The sequence below is a fragment of the Nanorana parkeri genome, unplaced genomic scaffold (assembly GCF_000935625.1).
Source record: "Nanorana parkeri isolate BGI_ZX_2015 unplaced genomic scaffold, ASM93562v1 scaffold219, whole genome shotgun sequence".
NCBI classification, from domain to species: Eukaryota; Metazoa; Chordata; class Amphibia; order Anura; family Dicroglossidae; genus Nanorana; species Nanorana parkeri.
Genome location: NW_017306487.1, coordinates 1,526,944 through 1,546,211, shown reverse-complemented (window position 1 = coordinate 1,546,211; position 19,268 = coordinate 1,526,944). Strand labels below are relative to the sequence as shown.

At 39.6% G+C, this 19,268-nt stretch overlaps 1 protein-coding gene across 2 annotated transcripts in view; it reads right to left on the bottom strand.

The window, feature by feature from the left end:
• The window catches only part of MYRIP (myosin VIIA and Rab interacting protein), a 309,369-nt gene that overhangs the window by 23,437 nt on the left and 266,664 nt on the right, over window positions 1–19,268 (bottom strand). For both annotated transcript variants that reach the window (XM_018555942.1, XM_018555941.1), the window contains 2 exons: window positions 14,109–14,345; window positions 8,245–8,307 (listed from right to left, as the gene is read on the bottom strand). In XM_018555942.1, the coding sequence (XP_018411444.1) occupies window positions 8,245–8,307; window positions 14,109–14,345 (300 nt within the window). The remainder of the gene's footprint in view (window positions 1–8,244; window positions 8,308–14,108; window positions 14,346–19,268) is intronic.

The window sequence follows — 19,268 nt, the reverse complement described above, 5'->3', positions numbered from 1 at the left end:
GATTTTCATCATATCAGAAAGGTAAGAAGTCATAATGAAGAAGATGAGAGCTGTTAGTTGTAGATCAGAAGCTCTTAGACATAGTCACCTAAGACATATTCCAAAGCTTTAGTGCTTTCAAGTGCCAATTATATTGAAATATATCCATCAAGAACATTATGGAATAAGGCAGGGCAATCAATGCCACTTGAGCATTGTGATGGGTTTTACGATTGCAAACCCCTTAATATCATTAATGAAGGTCAAGGAAAATCTTTCAGCATTTCAGATTTTGTTTCCACAAAAAAAATATATTTTAAAGTCTGCTAAATTCAATATATTTTCTTGTTAAATCTACATTTAAAGACTTTGTAAAGAGTAATACGTCAACTGTGAAAATCTTACATGTTGCAATTAACTTTTGTTTCTCTATCAAAATAAGAATATATATTTAACCTCTTGAGTCCCTGGACCCCTTTCTTCCTAAATGCCCTAGAGTCCCAGAGCATTTTTATTGTTTTATTTTGTTGATTTCTTGGTTTTGCACATTGTAGCTTTTAGGAATTGCAGTCTACCCTAATGTAGTATACAAAGCTTTCTTAGGAACATAAAGGGCGTTAATTTGTTAGCAGATTTGGATACATATACATTTTTTCTTTTGTTTTTATTGGGAATAAATAATAACAAATTTTAAAAAATGCATTTTTGTGCCAGGAATTGCAGAGGTTCTAGGGGCAACTTCATCTTTTGTGAGTAACCCCTAAATTTCACTGAAGGATCTGCAGGTAACTCGTGTGACAGTTGCTGTCAAAGTGCAGGCATCTATAATCAGAGAGATTGCACCTATTTAACCTGCATAGAATGTGTGTCTGGAAAAATCATTTACTGTCTAAAAAGAACATTAGAGCAAGACTACAGTTTGTCATTGAACATATAGACAAAGACCAGGCCTTCTGTGGACTGAATAATCAAAGTTATAGTTGTTTGGCCATAGTCACAATTGACATGTATGGTGAAAATCCAGACACAGCCTTTCAGGAGAATAACCTCATACCAACTGTGTAGCATGTTGGTGGAAATGTAATAGTTTGGGGTTGCTTTGTTGCTTCAGGGCATGAGCAGTGTGCAATCATCAAACCCATTAAGAATTCTGCATCATATCAAAGTGTGCTTAATGAGGATGTGAGTCCATCTATCTGAGCATTAAAGTATAACCGTAAATGTATAATTCAAGATAATAAGGATTCAAAGGACAGTAGAAAATCCACCAAGGATGCTTAATTCCTTAAGTACCTTGGGGTGCACGTTATCCGGACCCACTGCTTTGTTTGCATTGAGCATTTTAAGTCTTTGTTGTATCCCGGTTTCCGTTAATTTTGGGTATATTTTGAGTTAAACTGGGAGCTTTGTACTACATTGCCCTCTCTCCCAGCTATTCCTATCTGCGAGTGAAGATTGACTTCTCCCTCTTCCCCTATATTTGGAGGTTTATAGCAAATACCCACGAGAAGTTTAAGGCTAGCGTCCGTCATATCTAGCTCTAGCCATAGAGTTTCCACGTCTTCCCCATTATTTGATATCGTCCCTTATATGCACATTTAGATTATTTTTTACGTAAGTGCAAACTCCCCCCCCCCTTCTCCCACCTCTGTCCCTCCTGAACAGGTTATACCCCTCTATATTAGTAGCCCAGTCATGCGTAGTGTCCAGCCAGGTTTCCGCTATACCCACTATATCGAAGTCCTCTTCAAGTATCATTATTTCAAGCTCTTCTAATTTATTTCCCATACTTCTAGCGGTTTAAAAAGAAGGAATGGTTTAAAAAGAAGAAAATGAGGGTTATGGATTAGGCTATTCAAGGCCCTGATTTGAATCCACAAATATCTTTCCAATGAAGGAATTTTACATGGAGGAGTGGTTTAAAATTTCACTGCGCTGATGTCACAGGCTGGTGGACAGTTATGCAGAACACCTATAAGAAACTATTTTTCCTAAAGGGGGCAATACTTTTTAAGGGAGTACTTTATTTCTCCACCATACACTATTATATACATCTCCTGGTGTTTTTTTCAAGTTTATCATCTTCATCTATGGGCACTGTTTTAGTGAAGATGTAATGTTTGTCCATTAAAATATGCTGAAAAAGTCAACAATTTCTACGGGATATACTTACTTTTTCACATGACTGTACAATAGTTCTAGAAGTCAATATCTTTCAATTTGTGACTAACTTGCTTTTTATTGGTCATCATACCATAAAATATTTTCCATGAAATTCTATTCTGTTTAACACTTCAATAAAGCATATATCATCACAGAACTGATATATTGATCTTTATGTTTTATCATGTTTCCAAGAAATTCAAAGAAAATAGTTATTTACCAATTTTCATCAACATATTGATGAAAATAATAGTTTTCTAGTGGATCTGCTTTTATTTAAATGCAATATATTGATGCTGGAATTTTGTACACCCTTTATGACTTTAATTTGTCTACAGACAGGTGGATAAACATTAACAAAAAGTTTCCCAGCTTGCTCACCAGCCAGCATGCAAAAAAAACAAAAAACCTGTCTAATCGCTGAGGTAAAAAAATTGGTTTTAGATAACGTTTTAGCAGTTAGACAGATTTTTTTTTTTTTTTTGCTGGCTGACTGGTGAGTGTGCTGGGAAACATTTTGTTGTTGTACTGTATAAAGCCCTTCCATGTGCACCTTGCTTGAAAGCTGGTTATGAGTTGATGAGTGGGATTTGCCATTTGTTTTGCTTGACTGATTTGGTGCAGTGACACACTGGGGATCTCAGCTGCCATTGTGATGTGCGGGGTCCCTTGTGTGTCCCTGTGCCTTTAAGAAGGTTGGGCTACCTCCTGGCAAACCTGCACCCAATTTTATCTTTTGCTACATGTGCTCCAAGATGGAGACTCTCATAGGTTAGAGTTAGGCAGAGGGGCCTTAACTAGGCAGTGCAGCTTTCACATATTCTGCAGAAGACGTGTATCTAAAACCTCTGTTTTTAACCTTAGCGGTTAGACAGGTGTTTTTTTTTTCATGCTGGCTGGTGAGTTTGCTGGGAAACTTTTTGCTGTTGTACTGTAGAAAGCCCTTCCATGTGCACCTTGCTTGAATGCTGATTATGAGTTGATTAGTGCGTTTGCTATTTGTTTTGCTTAGGTGGATGTCTTCTAGAGCCAGACATATATTGCACCCTGGATGGTCACTTTGCAACAACTGTTAGATACATTTTACTTGACTCTTAGGGGTTGATTTACTAACCTTATAAACACACCACGAACATGTATACACCTCTGTAGTGTATTCCCTCCCAGCATGATCTATGGATGGAATCTAAACACCTTTGTAGTGTGTACTCACCCAGCAGGTGTGTTGTGCAAAGCCCTGCATGAATTGCAAGGTGATGTTGTGTAAATTAGCTCTACATTGTGTTGCTTGCGTTGATGAATGCAGGAATGTAAATGCATGAGCTAACCATTTTTGTCTAAAGTGTGAAGCAGCATTATATATGCATCATGTGCATGATTTTTCCATATATGGCATTAGTGGAAACATGCTTATAGAGACTTTTTGGTTGATAAATACGCTTTGCTGTGTAAAAATCACACGCACCTGGTGCGTGTGTTTAGGTTAGTAAATCAACCCCCTAATCTAACTCTAGGCATGAAAAAAAAAGTATTTTCCCCTTTACCCGCCTCTACAAAATCTGTATTTATGGTTAGCAAATTATGGACCACAGCAGTTTTTAAATTTCTAATATGGGCATGATTATGTGGTGATAACTTTGTCATTACTTAAGATAACAAATTAGTATGTATTGTTTTCTTCTGCAAAAGTGCCTTGCAAATTTTTTTTTGTTTTTTTAGTTAATCAATAAACGAAAAATTGTAAAAAAAAAAATCTATTTGACCAATGTAAGTTTAAAAAAAGTAGTTTTACTGTAAATAAGAAGTATACATTTTATATATCTATAACTTTCCCCTTTGAAATTACACTAAAATTAGGTTTCTGGTGCAAGGTTATTTGCAAAGAAAAAAAGGCCTTTTTGTCAATTTTGGGCATTTTTTTATGCAACACAGAAATAATAGGGGTTAAATAGAAATGCGTTTTATAACAAAAATTAAAAATTAGATTATTGATATAGATACTGGCATATAGAGATGGCTCACCTTTACAAGTAAGAGAGAACTAATAACTCTTCACCTTTTACTTTGTATCTAATCTGTGTCTAATTTGTATCTAGCTTGAGGAGATGTGAAACTATCCCACTGTGTGGAGCTAGTGAGACATCTAGTGGCCAATTGTTGTATTAACTTTGATGTGCTCTATATAAACTGTGATTTGGTATGGAAAGACAAACCTGCAATTCCCCTGAGGACGTCAGTGGTGACGAAACATGTAGGGGCAGGTCTACCATACCAAACACGTTTGTTTTCGGACCGGCCGAATGGGATTTTTTATTTTAAAAGGAATTTTAAAAGAAATTTTAAATAAACTATTTGTGGAACTATTACCGATGAAAGATTTTTTCTTTGCATGACTGTGGGAATACTTTACACTGAGGACTGATGGTAAAGAACGAGATACGAAAGACACCGCAGTAACGGTGTCCCATTAGACAAAGCGTTTGGGGCTGTCTGTTACAGCAGAAAGTTTGGGGTGAGTACGCACTCTATTAGGGGGATGTGTTGATCTTAATACAAACCCCAGGAAAGCACTACTCCACCGAACATTGGAAGGCTCTGCTATTTGTTTGGCTTTGAAGCAGAGCTGTATACTACAGATACTTTATTTGTTTATATATATTTTTTGTTAGCACAATTAATTGTCATTCACAATTATTTTCGTTTGTCTTTAATACAGCAGCTTGTATTTTATATCACAATATTTATTTATTTATATTGATGTGTTGACACGATACACTAAAAATTCATCACATTGACTTTGCAGTATTTAATATAAGTAATGTGTTAAGGAAACACTATTTTGGTTTAAATCACTGCCACCTGTATGATATACAGCTAATTGAACTCCTAGCGCTGCTTATCTTGTTATATCAAAAATTAAAAATTACTTGTAAGGTTTATTTAACTAACATTATATGCCACATATGTCATACAAGGCCTTATGATGTGGCTGCCCTGGGCGCCAAGGTCAGAGGTTCCGGCTGCAACACTAGGCTTGATCTGCCCTCACTGACCACTGAGTCAGGGTAGAAGGTGTGGGAATCTAGAAGAGGACTGGGGTGATCAGCTATGCACAGCCTCCTGTATTTGCTGATCCCTTGGATCCTATGGACATATGCTGAAGGCAGCGCCATGAAGGAGATTGCTACTGAGGCTGAGAAGAGCCGCAGGTAGGTAGGCAGGCTCAGACAGCGTGAGCCTGCTAACATTTATCCTGCTGCTGACCTTAACTATGCTCACCAAATTTATCTTTAAGCACTGACGAGGCACGTTTTCTGAATGTGATTCTGGTTACGCCACTGCTCCTTGGCTGGACCTCCCTCCTGGGCTGAAGGTTTCTCCTTGCCCGCACGTTCCTCCTGCATCTGGTCTCGGGAGCTCCGGTAAGTCCCACTGTGTGTATCTGGAACTGACTATGTGTGAAGGCACTACCAGTGTCAGTAGTCCCTGCTAATAATAGCGACAGGGAAAGTGGTGGCAGTGGGAGAGGAGCTAGATTTAGGAGATATGTATTAGAACATTTCTATATTACATTTCCCTCAATAGTAGCCCCAAATTCTTACCTGCAATTCAGGTCAAAGAAGAACTGGTAACCCCAGTTCTTCTTTTTACTGCTCTGTATTGTGGAAAGCTTATTCCACAACACTTCCTCATGACCTGGACACTGCCCACTGGCTGTCAAAAGGGTCTATCAAAGGCACCTCACTGGGTCCTCTATTACTACAATGGTGGCATCATCACGATAAAATGTGTTTGATGGCAACAAGATGTATGTCCCTGCATGATCGATGCACTGGCATGCACTTATATCCTTTAGTAAATCAGGACCCAGTGTTGCAAAGTATCCAACACTGCTGAATAATATTTTCCCTAAGATCAATCATCTAGGGGTGCCTGCAGACATTTGCTGGTACTCCAAGACATGAGGATCCTTTCAGATAGATTGGGTAATGGTCATCTTATAAACATGGGTGTTAAACCTCCACACACGCAACTGAATACACACATGAAATATATACAGCGATCAGCCATAGCATTTTGACCTCTGACCAGTGAAGTGGATAACATTATCTTGTTACAATGGCACCTGGAAGTGGGTAGGATATAATAGGAATCAAGTGAACATTTTTTCCCCGTAGTTGATGTGTTGGAAACAGAAACAATGGGCAAACATAAGGATTTGAGTGACTTTGACAAGAGCCAAATCGTGATGGCTAGGCAACTGGGTCAGTTCAACTCCAAAACTGCAGTTCTGGTGGGATGTTTCTGGTCTGCAGTGGTCAGGACCTACCAAAAGGGGTCCAAGGAAGGACAGGGTCATTGGAGGCCAAGGCTCATTGATTTACATAGGGAGTGAAGGCTGCCCCTGTAGTCTGATCCATTGAAAGAGCTACTGTAGCTCAAATTGCTAACAAAGTTAATGCTGGTTCCAATAGAAAGGTGTCTGGACACACAGTGCATCACAGTTTGTTGCGTATGGAGCTGCGTAGCTGCAGACCACCCAGGGGTCACCTTGTCCACCACCAAAAGCTCTGCTATACAGGGACTGCAAGGCAGATATCAAGTACAATTCAGGCACTTGCATGGCTTTAATCCAAAAATACATTTATTATAAGATATATTAAAGAATACAGGGCTGCGTTACCTGGTAACTTTTATATTTGCCTTTTATATTGACCTAGTTTGACACCTATGATCTAACATGTTAAATATAAAGAACTACACATTCTTAATTATGTAGTACAACCATTAAGACATTACAATGTTTTGATTTGGAGAAAAGTAACCATCACTGTTTGGTTTAAAATTTTAAAAATAATGCGCAAAACTCAAATCAGTATAGTATCTGAACCAATCATGCATCTGCATTCACATTACCTCACAAAATGATAAAACAATATGCATGCAAGATAATATGTAATATGTAATATCAGATAGTACACATGCAGTACGATTACAGAAGATAAAGTGATAAAATAAACTTTTTTTAAACACCATGCATTATTTAATGTCCTTTTGAGAACAATAGTAAATGTGTATTGCAGATCAATATTTGCTGGATCTAATTTAAAATCATTGCTAACTGAAACATGATGAAAGTAGGTGTCCCAAAACCTGTATTACGTTGTGGCTGACTTACTAAAGGAATAGAGCATGCTCACTTTGCAAAGGGAATTTTCACTTTGCAAGGGAAATTTTACTTACCTTGGCGAATGTGGTGGAAATTCACTAAGCAAAGAATACCCAATCACGAGCAAAGAAATAAAACCAAAAAATTATTTTTGCTTCTATATGATTGGATAATAGAAGTCAGCACATACTCCTCTTATTTAATTACCTAAGTGAAAATTACCTTGCAAAGTAAACAGGCTTAAGCCCCCATTTACACCTGAGCGTTTTGTCACAAGTTTCCCGAATTGTGATAATGTTCAACATTAAGAATCCCATTACTGTCTTTGGTGCCTGTTGACACCTGAGTATTGTGTTGTTTGCCGCTCAAAAATAAGCACATTGTGTGTTTTTGATCCCATATACTTCAAAGGGAACACCAAAAAAATGTGTATGGCATGCTTTCCAAGCAATTTTATGCAACTGTCTCCTACTCCTAGTAACTAGCTTTCCATGAACTAAAAGAAAGGTGCTCAAGCCTGGAAAAATACACAATAAATACATAAAAGAACCCTGAAATTGCTCCTGCTCAAGTGTGAATGGAGGTTACTCATTTAGTAAGTGTGTCTAGAAAATAAATTAAATTAGGAAACATTTGCTTTCATTCACTTTTCTATGAATTGTTCATTGTATTAGAGTGTGATACAGGCCCAATAATGTAATGAGGTGTTACGCTGTACAAGTAGTGCTGGGCATGCATTAAATGAATGGGCTGGTGCAGTCTGGGATTGTGGGCATAAGGGCATAAAGCAGACTTGCCATAAAGTGGCTGCAGAGTATATGGATATGAAAAAGTCTTCATCCTTATGGATTGTCAGCATCTGACAATCTGAACACTGACATAAACCAGGTATGTGGAAGAGAATGGACCGTGAAATACAGAAATATTCTCACCTGTTGCAGTACTGAGGACAAAAACTGTAGTTTTAAGTGGAGCTCTAAAGCCTGTTGCTTTTCCTATTTTTTTTTTTAGAAAGCAATTAAACAAAGAGAAAGTTACAGTGCAGTTAAATTTGGAATTATATATGTCAAGACTACATCACAATAGGAAACAGTCTGGATGTATTTTAAGAAAATGATGCTATGATAAAAGTGGCACTAAAGTAAATCTATCCTGCTTCCCATTCCGGGTAACGTGACAGATTCTTTTGGAAACTCACCCTCCACCCACTGACACTCACCTTTGCTGAGCTCCAGGGTTACCTGTTCCCCTTGCACACATGACAGTGCATAGGCTTGGCAACTGGCCCCTTAGAACCGAGCGCTACATCGTAGTATGAAGTGGAGTAAGTGCCTTCTGGGTCTAATGCCAAGAAAGCCCAAGTATTTCCAAGATGATTGGAGCAACAGGGGAGTGAGGAAAAAGTAAGCATCAGTAGACGAGGGGTCGGCCTTTTAAGAGAACCCGTCACTTTGACCTGAATGGGCCAAGACACAGATTGTCTGTAATCTGGGTGATCGTGAAACATGGCACATTTGGTTACATTTCTCCAAACCAAAGGTGAAGAAGGCTTAATTACATTTTGGAAGGCAATTCAGAGAAACAAGCAACTGATTCATCAAAACTGCAGCAAAAAAAATTAGAAACACACCCAAAGCTGTGACCCATGGTAAGTTAACAGCTTATACAAGCTATCTCCTAATACACATTGGTGTGAGGAATGCCCTCAGAAATGTCATTTTCTGCTCAAGTGATTGGCTCACAGATTTTCCTAGAAGTCTGCACAAAGATATAAGTAACATTTTAGGCATCCCCTGCAATAGAAATTTCATTTTGATGGGATACTCCCTAAGGGTTAACTAATTCTAAAGGGATGCAGACACATTAGAACACTGAAAGTGCATCAGGTGGTTATAATGAACCAGACCCTCCCATTCAAATCATCTACCAATGGAACTGCTTCTTCCTTTTTTCAGGGTGCCCCAACAATGAACAACAGTGAGAAGCAAGCACCATTACATACCAGCCATCATCATACTTATTGGAATACAGGCTAGAAAAACCGCCAAAAGCAGACATAAAGATTGTGGATGCTTTATTACAACCATAAGGCACACATCATTTTTATATGAATTGTAATAGTTGAAGGGGTTTTACATCAGGCAGCTGGAAGAATTTCACTCTGAAATATATGGTGATATACTGGAGAGCACGAACTGGCCCTTTTTCTATTCACTCACATAAATCAATTAAAAAAAATGTTCATTCCCCTAAACATTGATAATTGAAAGCTTGTTCATACTCTGTCTTACTCTAATAATGATTGAACAAAATGTTCAGCTGGTCTGGAAAGATTATTCAGCACTTGTGGAATACTTATGGCTCTTGATGACAGCTGAAGTGACAAAGCCTGGACTTGGTGACAGATCTGCATCCCCAAGATGGTAGAGAAGATCAGGTCACCTGTCAGTGGATTTGGGGACAAGCAGATGTGTCACCACGTTATGTTTGCTTTGGGAAGGTATATTTATTTTGGATTGCAAGCTTTCTTTTTCTATGTTTATACCTGATAATCCTGACAATGTGAACCCTCCTTGGAACTTCGTGTCCTAGGGTGACAACGCAGCCGTCATGTTAGTTTATGTAGGAGCAGTGTTGTTACCCCAGGATGTACGCTTCCACTGCTGCCTACAAGCGTAATTGCAGTTACACAGAGCACCTGCACACACACATACCTGCACCCGCAAACTCTACACTGGAGGCCTCAGTGCTGCCTACTAACAGCAACAGCAGTAGGAAGCCTGGCACATGTAGTCCAAGATGCCAAGATGGCCCCAAAGCATGTATGAAAATGAAGGGTAGAGAACGCAGCTAAAGAGCTATGCATTATTTATTTTAAAACTTAAAATACGTTTACATAGTGATGAGAAAAGGATCCTTCTATTCTAATCTAGAAGTTTACATGTATTCAGTTTTATGTTAGCTACCTTTACAGATTTAACTGACACAAAACATTTTGTAGGTTATATTTAAAGATCTACACAACACTACCATTAGAAGCAATAAACACCTAGATTCCTTTTTTAATGGACATGAATTTAGACACTTTATTGGAAACATACCAGCCAATGTGTCAGTGCAACAATAGTCTCCGTTTGAAGATCCGTATGCATGGAGGTAAACAGCACAGAAGATGTGGCACAACCCATGCCAATGGCTCTGTCAATTCTTGTATAGTTTAGATGTCTGTGTTGTATTCTGTTCAGCCTAACTAATCAAATCTAACATTCAGAAGGTGCTATTTGTGTATCCATTACTTTACTAGAAATAGCCACCAAATAGTCATAATTTATCAAATATACAGTATAGACTACCGTAATTTGCCCAGCTCTCGTGTGAACAGAATGAATAATTAGAATACTATGGGGAGCACCAATGTTTCTAAAATTGGACTGTTTTCAGATGTGACTAACATAATGTATACAACTCATTAAGCAGCCACTGCTTATATTCCTTGCCCTGTGGTCACACAGCCCCATCCCTCTTGTCAGTGCAGGCAAGAAAAGCACGCTGCAGCTTGATACTCATTCTCACGGAAACAATCACAGATCACGACTGGCTCCACCCAGCTGTCATTTGCTTGGAGATTGGTAAGCTTCGGCCGACCTTTCTCCATGCTTCGGCTGTCACTTCAGCTTAGTCACGCCGAAGCGTATGCCTTCGGCTCAGCTGAGCTGCTCGGCTGCTGTATGGGCTACTGTGAATACTCCCTCCGGCGGCCAAAGGATGAGCCGAAGGATGAGCTGAAGCTACGGCTGCATCCTTCGGCTCCATAGTGAATAACCCCCTGTGTGTCTTTTCTTTCAAATCAATGTGCTTGTGATATGTCCACCCAAGATTGGAAATTCACTCACCATTTAGTTTATTTTTCTATTATGGAAAGGCAAACGCACTTTTATGTATATTCCCATGGCGCAACTGCTCCCACCAAGATCACTCTCCTCTAGATTGCCTCTCTCACCCTCTTCCAAATAAGGACACTGTTCTTTAAAACATGTCTCCAACATTTAAATAGATCAAATGTAATAGAAGACATACACTGCAAATAGTGTGTAATCTTTTAGTTTTAATACCACTTAAAAGATCAACACAACTGAACTCACATGGCATGAATGCTCATTAGCACTATATATAACAAGATCAGAGGTAATCGGATGCTGTTAAATAGTTCTAATGAGGATTCGTGCCATGTGAGATCATATGTGTTGATTCTTTCTATCCATGTCCATGTAAAGGTTTCCAATTTAACGAAGAGTGTTCTTAGTTGGAAGAAAATATTGATATAAAAATGGAGTTGATCTAGAGAAAAGTGATCTTGCTGGGAGCATTTGTGACAAGGGGGTATATACAAAAGTGTGTTTGCCTTTTGCAGTTCTTATTTTCTTTTCCATTTGGTCTATTTAATCATTGGAGAAGTGTTTTTATTTGGAAGAAAGTATTGATTGTGATTCCATTCAGTCCATATTTACACACACACACACACACACACACACACACACATTTCAGAGTTATACAAAAAGGCCTTTATCAGGAAAGAAGTAAAGGGTTAACAACTCACAGTTGTTCTGCAGCAATGTAAGTAAATTAAGCCTTAGAAGTGTATGCTAACAATTCCTACAAGTGTCCCGACTTTTATGGATTACTCACAAGACCTCTGTCTGTATAAAAGTAGCATTGGAACAGACTGTGTCCAAGCAATATTTGGACAGTATTGTACTGCAGGAAGCAGTATATTGCTCTAACAATGGCGAGAAAAAGGCGATTAACAAAGGAAGACAGACAGACCAAATTTAACTCCTAAAAGTGTAGGTCTTTCCATTAGAGAAATTGCAAAGAAAGCTAAGTAGTCAGTGAGTACAGTTTCCAACACGATCAAAAGGCATTTGGAAACTGGAGGAAACTCTGACAGGAAGAGGTCTGGCAGACCCAAAGCCACAACAGAATCAGAAGACAGATTTCTGAGAGTCAACAGCTTGCATGACAGGTGGCTCACAGGACAACAGCTTCAAGCACAGCTTAACACTGATCGATGTAAGCAAGTCTCAGTTTCAACTGTGAAGAGAAAACTTCGAGCTACAGGTTTGATAGGTTGAGTGGAAGTAAGAAAGCCATTGCTAAGATGGCAAAATAAGAAAAAGAGGTTTGCCTGGGCCATGAAGCACCGCCAGTGGACTACTGAAAAGTGGAAGAAGGTCTTATGGACCAATTAATCAAAATGTGAGATCTTCGGTTAATGAAGCAGGGTTTTTCTATGACCGTTGAGTAGGCAACTGCCAAACATGGAGGAGGAAGCGTAATGGTTTGAGGCTTTTTTGCTGGATCCAGAGTCAGCGACTTGCACAGAGTGAGTGGCACCCTGAAGCAAAGCTACTACCACAGCATTTTACAACGCCATGCAATACCTTCTGGTGTACACCTACTTCGTCAGGGGTTCATCCTACAGCAAGATAATGACCCAAAACATACATCCAGGTTGTGTCAGAACTACCTTAGAGGAAAAGAACAAGATTGTAGGCTTCAAATCATGGAATGGCCAGCACAGTCTCCAGACTTAAACCCCATAAAGCTGGTTTGGGATGAACTGGACAGAAGGGTTTAAGCAAAGCAACCTACATTTGTGGGAACTTCTGCAACAGTGTTGGGAAGAACTTACTGAACAATATTTGATTTCCTTTGTAGAAAGAATTCCGTGTGTTTTCGGCTGCTGTATCTGCAAAAGGTGGCTACTTTGATGAGTCAAAAATGTAGACTACATTTTGTTAAAGAATACGATTCCATGTTTTCTTTTGGATTTCTAATTGTTTATTTGTTCTATGCTTTATTTAGTACATTGAGACATTAAACTGTGTGAATTTCAATAAAAAAATGGAAAAATGGTGGTGTTCTACAACATTTGTCCGGTAGTGTATATATATAGGAAATCATCTAGAAGAAAGCGATCTTAGTGAGAGCAGTTGTACCACAGGGAATATATACAAAAGCATGTTTGTCTTTCCATGATAAAAAGGTATCATGAGCTTATGGATTTAAAATATATAACAAGACACAAAGATTTGAAAGAGACTATTGGATATTTTTTGGAGACAGCCCTATTCGTACATAAACTGCTGCACTGTGTGGACCATTTGTACGTTAGTTTGAATTTTGCTGATATATTTGAATATTACTTCTTACTGCATGAGTGAAAAGTGGTGGGGCTGTTACTTGCATACTCTAGCATTTGCTGTTATATCCAATGTATCTAATGTTAATATCTAATAATCTAATGTCATATTTTAGATTGTATATCGTATGTCCTGATTTAGTAGGAAAAAGTTCTGAAATTGAACTATTAGATCTGAATTAATTTTGCTGTATATCATACACAGTGCACTGGAACAGGAGAGGACGGGAGGGAGGCATTGGGGGAGATGTTTTGAGTTGGAGGTTTTTAGTCAGTCATTGTTAACCAGTGTCACAATTCTGTGGTCATGGGAAGGGGTGTGCTTGTTCAACATGGACTGAATAATAAGTGTTCATGCCTGGTATGGGTAAAATCTTTCATCGAAGAATAATTGGTTACTCTTGTGTATGACTACCTTGTATATATGAATATATGAAAGGCAATGCATTTTTCCCCCTTAGGAGTAAGGACTGATTTAAATCAGGACTGATTTTAAGGTACATTCTGTTTAATACAAAAGTAACATGCCACTATTTTTTTACTCAGTTGGTATGAGACAGTATGAGAGATTTGAATACCTTCCTGCAATCATACCTTTTTTATCTCCTCTTGTACACACTTGGAATTGTCCTCTGATGACAACATTTCACTGTTCCCAGTTTCCATTCTAAGATCTGAATCCTGTTCTTCCCCAGAAGACGTTTCTTTATCACTAATCTTGGCTGTTAATTCACTTAATCGTGTTTTAAGCTTTTGCTCGAGACAGTCAGACTTTGTTCTGGGATGTTGGTCACCACTGCTCATCTCTGTTTCTGATAAATCAGTAAAGCCCTAGAAATAAAAGAAAGAGGATTACAATGTGCATTGCTCACTGTAAACAAATTATTACCCACAGTGTTATAAAGCTTATCCATTCTATTAGTCAAGACGTAGGTTTATGTTAAGCAGCAACCATACAAATATCTTTCCATGTTACGAAATACAATTTCCAGTGTTCTGTATGGATTTTGTCATAAGGTTATAAAGATTCTTAAGCATAGTAAAGCCCCTGCCAGGCTGCTGCTCGAATCAAGGGTCTGGTATGGGATTTTAGGGGGGACCCCAGGTTAAGGGGGACCTACAGGGTCTGGTATGACTTTGTAGGCAAACTTTTTTCTCTGGACATCGGGGGTCCCCCCTAACAAACCTAAAGGGTCTGGCATGATTTGGAAAGGGGACCCCATGCTGTTTTGTTTGTTTGTTTACATAACAGTTTTCAATCTGCTTCACTACCTCTGAGGTAATGAAGAGAATGACTGAATCGAAACATGAGCCGAATGTTCGACAATTCACTCTCTGCTGTTCGGCCCCTTGGAGAATAGGGGTGATTAGCAGGGAATGAACTGCCGAATGTTCGCTTCAGCTGATCCAGATATTACATCGGCGGAGGCAAACGCGCTCTTCCTTTCGGTTTGGTCGGACCTGCTCAGGCTGTTTGGCCGAGCCGAAGGTAGGTGAAGTGACCCGAATGCAGCTGATGTACGGCTAAAAACAGCCGTACATGGTTACAGTGAATAGCCAAAGAGGCTTCGGCTCACTTCACTTCGGCTTGGTTATTTATTCCGCTGCCTTCAGCAGGTTAGTGAATAACCTCCTAAGTGTTAGTTTAAGTATTATATGGAGGCTATATGAGGTTAAAGAAGAACTCCAAGCAGAATAAAACCTTGCAGTGCAAGGGTTAAGTACTTGTTTTAGTCTAGGGTCTAAAATAACATAAGTATACTCACCCGAACCTTGGTCCTGTCTGGCTGCTAGACCAGTCCCTGCAGCGTTTCTCCCCCCCCTTCGCTCCAGCTGTTGTGAGACATCACGTCCAATACAGTGTATTGGATGTGAGGATGCCGAGGGACATTCTATTGCCAGAGAGGAGGGAGAGAGAGACTGCAGGGACCGGTCTAGCAGCCAGGCAACTTCGAGGTTTGGGTGAGTATATCTTTGTTATTTTAGACCCTAGACCAAAAGGAGCACTTAACCTTTGCAATGCGAGAGTAGCCCCACTGCAAGGATTAAGTTTAATTCTTCCCGGAGTTCTTCTTTAAATGCTGTTACCAGACTATGAACATTACATTTACATGTTCTTAAAAAGCAGTTGAAAGTGTTTCAGATAAGCCATCTCCGACCTCTCCAGCTGCTTGTACTATGCAGTAATTCATTCTCACAATAACAACAGACACGCTACAGTCTGATTTCTGTCAGTTTCTAATAGCTCACAGCACTTGGTGATTGTTTACATTAGAAGGCTGGCAGGCTGCCACAGAAAATAAAGTGCAGTGGAGCGATTTCAGTGCTTCTGTTGCAAAGATTACATTGAAGATACATTTTCTCTGCTACACATACTGCTATCACACTGACTACAGCTGTACTCTGGCCAAACAGTTGTACTCCAGGCAAACAGCTAAATGCAAAGTTGAAATACATGTAAAGTAGCTGAGTACAAAGTATTAAGTCCTGAGATTTACAAAGCTCTTCCCCATAGCACAGCCCGGTCTAACACTTCATCTTTTTCTGCTGTATCTTTAAGCCCCTTATGTGATAGCACATTGGAGGTGACAGGTCCTTTTTAAGGAGACATTAGGGGTCTATTTGTCTCTAATCTAAGCTTCACGTTCCAATTAAGCAAATCAAGCACAGATCATGCTTGATTAGCTTCACCCCTGGCCACAACAGCTGGGAAAGTGACAAAATGCTCACTTGCATGCACCTGCCATGGTCATCCTGGGCTCACAGGAGGGGTACCACAGCCCGGGATACATGTTGGGGGTATTCGGCACGCTGTGGGACTTGTGGAATTGATCAGGCGGCTGTTCAGTAGATAGGAGTGAGGAGCATAGGAAATAAATACTTAGCTCCATCTAGTGGCCATAATGAGGTTTTACATTCAGCCTGAAAGAAAATATACAAGAATGTTTGGTTTTGCTTCTATTCACAGAGAAAGAATGTTCACAGAGATTTGCAGGGTAAATGGCTATGCAAATTGTTTATTAATAGACCCCATAGTGAACCTGAATCTCCCTAGTGGGGACAAAGACAGCAATAAAAGCCTAAGAGGTTTTAAGCCTTCCGATCCGTATCGAAAACTGAAAAAAAATGTATGGCACTTAAACTTTAAGTGTTAAAAGTTAATTTTAATGGTTAGATTCACTTTTAGGGTTGGAGTAAAAGGATGGTTAAGTGTTAGGGTAGCTTAAGGGCCAGGTTAAATAGGTAATCTTGAGGATGGTTACAAGTCACCAGTGTCAAGATCAATAAGAGACAGCATGCCAGTCTCGATGGATTTTTTCTTTGCTATTTAACCCATCAAGATGTTGTTTCCTTGCTGTCCCCTTGCTGGTAAGGGAAATTCAACAGCAATTGGGGCCAACGAGGGACACAGCACTGAAAACTGAAAAATGGCTTAGAAAGGAAGGGGGTGTAACATACATAAGTGGTTAAAGTTCCCTTTAAGAACCAAAATATTCATGTCTTCCACATGGTATTTACAGACCTTCTTGTCAGTCTATGTAATACTGATACACAAACGTTTATGGATGTTAAGAAGGGAACTTTAAAAATACTTAGAAAAGGAAAACCTTTGTGTTACGAATGATAATTCTGTTTGACAAGAGATCATGGACTGGATGTGGACCTCAGCTTTCTAAATCACTATCAAATACATTTATGATCATTCTAACCTTTGTGACTCTCCCCCCACCAGTCATTCCATAGTCCACTTCTCTACTCCTTATCTAACTAACTTTTTTGCTTTGATTATTCTGTTTTTTTTCCCCCAGAGATATTTTTCTTAACATTTTGCTTTCTGTATCAGTACCACTTGGATCAAGAAGAAGGGAACATCCCAAAAGCTTGTCCTAAAAAATGTACTGTTAGTACGAATAAAAAAAGTATCATAGACAGTACTCAACCATGTTGAAGACATACAGAATCAACAAAACAACACGAGTGCCATCTAGTGGGAAAACAAAGACATAGAAGAAATGTATCAAAACTGGAGCAGACAAAATCTGTAGCAGCTGAGCATGGTGACCATTCAGCTTCACTCTTTCATTTTCAAATCTTTATTGAACAAACTGAAGAAAGAAGCTGATTGGTTGTACTGGGCAACTGCTCCAGTACAGTTTTGATAAATTCCCCCCTTCGTATATAATCTGTACTGTATATTATGGGGATTATTCACAAAGCCTGAAGCAGGCCGAGTGGCCAGCCGAAAGCCTCGCAACTGACAGCGGGGCGGCTGGCTCTGACAGTTCAGCATCCCCTGGTTACCAGGGGCGATTATATTTGTGGATAAAGAGTTAGTTTAGATGTAGCAAGTTTGCGGCAGGGTCGTCACCCACGGCAACATCTGTCAATTTCTTCAGATTCTGTACTAAATGAATCTAACTTTACCAGGCTTTTAACTATTATTTTTCTCTGCAGAACTGCACCCAGCCCACTGGAATGCATCCCTTGCCTAGCTTAGAACCCATAGTCAACTGAATAGCTTGCCTAGTTCTCCAAACCCATCCTTTCAGCACCAAAATGTCAGCCACTGGTTTACCTTCTAAAGCTCCTGCTGTCTCTCAGGTGTAGCACCAGTAATATTCCCAGAAGGTCCTGATTTAAGTTTGTAACTCCTAAGTCCGTAAAATCATTTTCAGGACCTTTCCATAACTGTAACTGGTACCAATGTGTGCCATGACCAATAGGTCCTCTCCAGACTCACCCAACTTTCTGTCCATCTGATCTGAGATATACTAAACTGAAATCCCTAGGAGACAACATGTGGTTTTGGTAATAGGTTGCCTTATCTGGCCATCTAAAATTAAGGTCCACCTATACCACCACCTTTCTTTGCTTCACTACACTTCTAATCCTATTCTCTCACTGCAGCAGTCATTAGCCTGGTTGCCAATAGTGATGGGCCAAACAGGCCTGAGGTCGGTTCAAATTCAAATTTTTGAACCCCCAAAATGTTTGAATTCGCATTTGAGCCCAATGCAAGTCTATGGGGGTAGAACTTTCAAAAACAATTGTCCCCTTTAAGAGGGCTTACATGCAAGTTATTGGCCATAAAACGTGTATGGGGATTCGGGTACTGCCCTGGGGGACGTGAATCAATGAAAAAAAAACGTTTAAAAAATACAGTTCTTAAAGGAGCAGTGATGTTAACATCACTTAAAGGGTAACAATAAAAATGAAAAATTACTTTAAATATCGTGCCTGGGGGGTCCCCTTAACCTGCCTGTAAAATGGCACATCTGTACGATGTATAGAACCTGCTGCAGCAAAACTGACATTTCTAAAGAGAAAAAAATGAAGTTTTTTTATTTTTTATTTTAAAGAGTGCAATTCCCACTCCCAAACAGTACCAGACACTTTAGGTCTAATATAGGCCCGGCAGGGCCGGAAAGGGGGGGTCAAGCGAGCACCCCCCCTCCCTCCCATACCAGATGTCCTCGACACTGGGAGGATACTTTTCCAGGGTCGTCACTGGAAAAGCACCTTGCCCAGAGCCCATAGGGACAAGGCCTCTTCCCCACAAACCCTGGGGCGTTGGTTGTGGGCGTGAGGGCAGGAGGCTTATTCACATGAGGGTATCCCTTTAATAAAGAGGCACCCAGATGCACCCCCCCCTTTGTGAATGACTTGTACCCCTACCCATTCACTAAAGGGTTAGAAAAAAGATTACATAACAACACCAGGATTTCATCAAAAATCATTTATTTGAAAAAAAAA